General features: G+C 44.6%; 1 protein-coding gene across 1 annotated transcript; it reads right to left on the bottom strand.

Annotated features, from left to right (window-relative positions):
- Positions 1 to 450: 450 nt before the first annotated feature.
- LOC146483156 (putative ATP-dependent RNA helicase DHX37) lies at positions 451 to 5,757 on the bottom strand. The gene is made up of 2 exons (XM_085106351.1): positions 2,661 to 5,757; positions 451 to 1,779 (listed from the first exon to the last, which is right to left on the bottom strand). Exons 1-2 carry the CDS (start codon positions 5,641 to 5,643, stop codon positions 1,295 to 1,297), a joined length of 3,468 nt encoding a protein of 1,155 aa, XP_084962477.1. The 5' UTR covers positions 5,644 to 5,757; the 3' UTR covers positions 451 to 1,294.
- Positions 5,758 to 5,793: the final 36 nt, after the last annotated feature.

Here is a 5,793-nt window from a genome sequence, read left to right as displayed (position 1 = left end):
GTCCAGGTAATTATTTTCTGACCCAAACTGGGGACTTTTCAAGTTGTGTTTTATGCGACTTTCTCACACACACAAAAAATCCGAATTCTCAATAAACCACCAAGTAAAGAATATTCTCGTTTGTCATTTACCTTGGGAAGCGCACTGACCAATCAACGTGCTGCTTCTTTTTAAATTGCCCAATCATAGTGGATCTTAGCGCCTTGATATGTATCGCTATGGCGGCAAAGTTCGACATGGTCAATCGACTTGAAGTCGGGGCAATTCCTTGCGAAAGAGAAAAGTCCAGATAAATCATGACCGAGTGTTTTCGACAAGCATGACGTACACATTTCGTGATTTCGGTCCAGCTCAAGGACGCACGCATAAAATCAACTGACGATGCACTATTCTATTGACTCTAAAGGAGTCCGACAAACACTGAAGATAGAGTACTGTTTGACATGAAAGTACAGAATTAATAAATATTCTATTGGTCCCACAACTCAAGTAGAAGATTATAATTCACACGATACTTATTAATATAGCACCTCACGGCGAAAAAGTACATTATGTCACCACAAGATTCCAATTACGAACAACTTTATCTTGAAAATTTGGGTTTATGCTCTCACTTCCGTAGTTTAACCTAAATTAACTTATCTCCTTCGTTCTCATATTTTGAGTTTGTGTACGAAAACCTTGAGTGGCCATTCAACTCAAAGCTACTGAGCAATACTTTCAAGTGGTGCTGTTTAGTACATGGCGCGGTATGCTTTACAAGGTGTTTCTAACTTTTGAGGCTGGATGAAATGTTAACGTGTAGCCATTCAAATGAAAGCTACTGATCATGAACAGTAAATTCCTGTGGTGCTGTTTATTACGCTATACAAGGTGATTCTAACTTTTGACTCTGTGGATGAAATCCTAAAGTGTGACCATTCAAATGAAAGCTACTGAGCAGTACTTTCTTGTGCTGCTGTTTATTATGCTGTACAAGGTGATTCCAACTTTTGAGTCCATGGATGAAATCCTAAAGTGTGACCATTCAAATGAAAGCTACTGAGCAGTACCTTCCTGTGGTGCTGTTGATTACGCTCTACAGGATAGTTCGAACGTTTGAATCTGGATGAAATCCTTCAGTGTGACCATTTAAATGAAAGCTACTGAGCAGACCTTTCTGGCGGTATGTCCAAGGTGGCTCTAAATTTAGACCTGTAGATAAAATTTCCAGTTGTCAACAATCAAATTAATGGAATACATCAGCACTTTGCAACTTTCTTCTGCAATTTTCTTCCGCCTTTATCGCGATGCCTCATTCTTTAGGTGGCCACATCAAACTCAGTTCACCATGTTTGCTTTGAGGAATCCACTGCTTAAACGCAGCGAGTAAAAATGTCGGATCCTTCTTCCAAGCTGCTTTGAGCGCCATCTTGCTATCAGCATTCCCGCTGACAAGTTCACTTAACAATACTTCAGTTCTTGGTTGCAGCTTCGCCCAGGACTTGATCATTGTAACAGGCGCGTTCAGCAGAAAAGGTACAAATTTAGAAAGCGCTGCGACAACTTTTCCTTCGAGTAGGAATCTGGCAAACCACTTGTATCTGCCGAGTCCTGCCGGGTATTCAATCTCTTGAGCTGGAATCTGCCAGGATCTGGGACCGAACGTGCATGTCATGTGACAATTGACTATGCCCGCCTCAGAGTCATAACGAGGCGGAGGATTCTCTAATGGCTTGGAGAACGTGCAAAGACTGGGAACCAAAACGGGAATCCAGTCTGGCTCAACGGCAATAACACCTGAAACAGAAATAACACGGGTTTGTTTTGACTTGTGTGAGTTGAACTCCTCTCAGAGATAAGGGCTTTCCTTTGTAGTCTCGTGCCACCTTGTCAAACCGAAAACAGTTTACTTATCTCGCTCCACTTGACAAGTAAGAAAACCTGGACAAACTTCAAGAACTACAGTAAAGCCCCGGTAACTCGAACTCGGATAACTCGAACTCCCCCGCTAACTCGAACTAAGTCTCAATTCCCTTGGATTTGACCCAACTTTTCAGTCATTTTTACTCGGTTAACTCGAACTCGGATAACTCGAACTCCCCCGCTAACTCGAACTGAGTCTTAATTCTCTTGGATTTGACCCAACTTTTCAGTCATTTTTACTCGGTTAACTCGAACTCGGATAACTTGAAATTCCCGCTAACTCGAACTAAATTTCGTTTCCCTTCATCAAAATTTACCCCGATAACTCGAATTTCTGGTTCTTATACTGAACTCGCCGCGGATGCCCATTGAGATATCCCATTAGCTTTTCTTATCGTGTGATCGAATTCTAATGCTAGATCAAAGACTGGAGCAATTTGATTTTAATTAGTGCAACGAACAGATAGCAAAATGTATTAGTTTCTCGTGAAATAAGTTTAATTTGCACTGTATTGTATACCGAAGTGCTGAAAGTCAATAAACTATTAATTATTAACCTGGAAAATTGAATATTTTAATCGACCCCGATAACTCGAAACCCTGCTAACTCAAACAGTTTTTCGTTTCCCTTAAGAGTTCGAGTTACCGGGATTCTACTGTATTTTCTACAAAAAAGTCTGCCTACAGTCATTGTCACTGAAAACAACAAATTAATACAACAGCTGGTTTTTCCACAGCACATATGCAATTCTTACCTTTCATGAAAAGTTTTGAGGTCTCCACTACCTCCTGGTAAACCACGTACTCTGGTAAAACTTCGAACAGCGCTGATGATGGGTGAATGAACACAGGCTCGTCCAGGGACATGCAGCTGTAGGCGTTCTTTAACTGGGGGTCATTTGCAGCGGGGCTCTTACGTGCGACATGGTCACCAAGCCCCGAGAGGCAGATCTGCCTTAGAGCCTTGCACTGAACAGGGGATGGCGGGCTCATGCGAGGATTAAGCACAACTTTGGCGTCAGGATTCACAAGATTCACCGAGTTGGTGAGCTGTGCTCGGAGCTTTCTGATCTCAACCATTCCCTTGTGGCGCAGGCCGTTTTCAGCGCAGAACTTCACAGTACATCCCGCGTATTCACTCGCTCCAACAGCTCGCAAAAGAACCATCGCGTCTCCCAGTCTCCGCGCGTCTCCCTGGCCCGCCCAAGTCCGCCTCAAGCGGGAAATCTTGCGCCGTTCCTCCTTGCTCACTTGGCCAGCCTCTCGATCGTTTTCATCAGCGAAGATCTCTTTCACCGTGAGAGCAGAAACAATGGAGATAACGTACTCCATGCATCGCTCTTGGTGTCCAAGACAAAGCATTTTCGCGTACCTCGGAGAAACCGGGAACTTCGCCATGGCACGACCAAGTGGTGTAATCACCGCGTTGACGTTTCCCTTCACTGTCTTCTTCTCTTCCAACGCTCCCAGATTTAACAACAGCTTCTCCGCGCTTTGCAACGCAGTTGCATCAGGGGGAGTTGGAAAGGGAAAGTTAACAACCTTGTCAATGTTCATATCCTTCATCTGCAGAACCAAATCGTCGACTGGCCGTCGCGAGATTTCCGGCAGCGAAAACTCCTCGAACTCGTTCGTGAATACCGCCGATGAATACAACCGATAGCAGTGCCCGGGCTCCACTCGACCAGCTCTGCCAGCTCTCTGATTGGCTGAAGCCCTGGATGTCCACGTAATCTTAAACGAGGACACGCCTGTGACTTTATCATAATAGCGTCTTTTCACCATACCTGTATCAACTACGTATTTGATGTTGGGAATGGTCAACGAAGTCTCCGCCACGTTTGTTGCTACAACACAAAGGCGCACTCCTTCAGGTGGCGATTGGAACACTTTAGCTTGCTGCTGACTCGAGAGAAGCGAATACAGCGGCAAAACAAACATGGGAATCGTACTGTCGACCAAGGATGTAAATGCGCTGTCGTCAAGATCAAAATCATTATTCTCTTCACCTTCTTCCCCTAAGTCCTCCTCTTCAGCATCTCTTTCTTCCAAGGCTGGGTTCACAGGGTAATTGTCAAGATTAAACTCTCCATCCTCATCACTATCAGAATTACCACCGTTCGCATCTGTGGTATTCCGCGATTTGATTTTCTCCGGGTCATACGGGAATGTTCTTCTCAGCCTCCTACACAATCCATGAACTTCCGCTTGCCCAGTCATGAACACTAAAATCCCTCCCGGGGGTAGTGTGCGATGGATTTTGCACACTTTACGGAACGCTTCATTTAAGTAATCTTCAGGTGTTCTCTTGTTGAAGTGGACAGTGACTGGGAACTGCCTGGACTCGACAGTTACCACCGGGGGTGGGGAAGGGAAGAGACGCGTATTTCCCGTGAAGTCTTCCACGCGAAGAGTTGCGGACATTATGACAAGTTTCAGTTGCTTGCCTTGCTTTTTTCGCATCGGAACAATTCTGGAGAGTAAACCAAGAAGAATGTCAGTGAAGACACTACGTTCATGAGCTTCATCTATTACAATCACGGAGTATTTAGACAAGAAAAAGTCGTTTTCGATCTCCTTAAGTAACACACCATCAGTCATGAACTTAATGATCGTGTTTTCCGTCACGTTGCCTTCGTAACGAATCTGATAAGAAACCAAATCAGTGCTCATATTCAGCTCCACACCGACGCGGCGTGACATGGTCACGGCAGCTACTCGCCGAGGTTCTGTCACGCCAATCATTCCCCGCGTAGTGTAACCACCTTCATACAGGAACTGGGGCACTTGGGTGGTTTTTCCACTTCCGGTTTCACCGCAAAGGATCACAACATCGTTATCGTGAATCGCCTCCATGACGGCTTGTTCTTCCCCAAGAATCGGAAGCTGCAACCTGGCGGCTTGAATCTCGGGATCGCGTTTCACTTCCTTGAAGATAGCCGGCTCAGAATCAGCTTTCACGGGCGCGCTTTTCGTAGCGATTTTCTTATCTTCCGCTTGAGCAAGTTCTTTACCTTTAGCCTCTACGATCCTGGATTTTGAATTCATCCTGTCATCATTATCACAGTCTCCTTTTTGCTTGGGTTTGGACGAATCTATAACAACGTCTTCGCTTTTCATGTCACTGTTTTCTTCTCGTATATCAAGGTTTTTTTCTTCCTCGTTATCACTTTCAGACGATTCTTCAGATTCGGATTCTTCCGCCGCCTTCTGTGCAACCTTAACAGGCGCAGGTTCGAAGGCTTTCTTTTCCAAACGTAGCTTCTTCCCTTTCTTGCGTCCGCCTCGGATACTTGAGATAGCTTTCCTCTCACCTGTGTCCACCGTTTCAGAAAAACTACGTTTCCGAGTTGTTGTCAGCTGTCCTAGATCAGTCGTAGAACTCATCTGAGCAAGTTCTTTATCACTCACAGCATGATCAGACAGCGCTTTAAGCAGCTCTGCTCGCTTGGATTTCTTCTTCTTCGTCTCTACGATCTTTTCGAGCTTCTTTCTCTGTTTCTTAGTAAGCTTTCTCCGCTTCTCATTCGGATCCTTTCGCATAATCTTGAGCTTTTCTTTCTTGCTGGGAGCAAGTAGAACATTAGTGTCCTCGTGAGATGTTTTATACTCTTCATCTTTCGTAGAATCCTCCAGGACAGTTTTGTGTTCAAGTGTGTTTGTTTTCGTCTTCACATCCCTCGATGTATCTGGCTGTAATCTCGCTTTCCAGTTGTGTCTTTTCCTCATCCGACCCATGGCTTCACTTCTTTATAGCATAAAAACAACACACACGTTGTTTCATTAAACTATAACACTTTTAACGCGAAGAAAAACTCGAACCTTTTAACCCACGTGGATGAAACAAGTCAATCCGCCATATTGGAAATCTTTTTTCCATGGGTATCT

Source organism: Pavona decussata, unplaced genomic scaffold (genome assembly GCF_977016875.1).
Source record: "Pavona decussata unplaced genomic scaffold, jaPavDecu1.1 SCAFFOLD_40, whole genome shotgun sequence".
NCBI lineage: Eukaryota > Metazoa > Cnidaria > Anthozoa > Scleractinia > Agariciidae > Pavona > Pavona decussata.
This window is presented reverse-complemented; position numbering and strand designations above follow the sequence as displayed.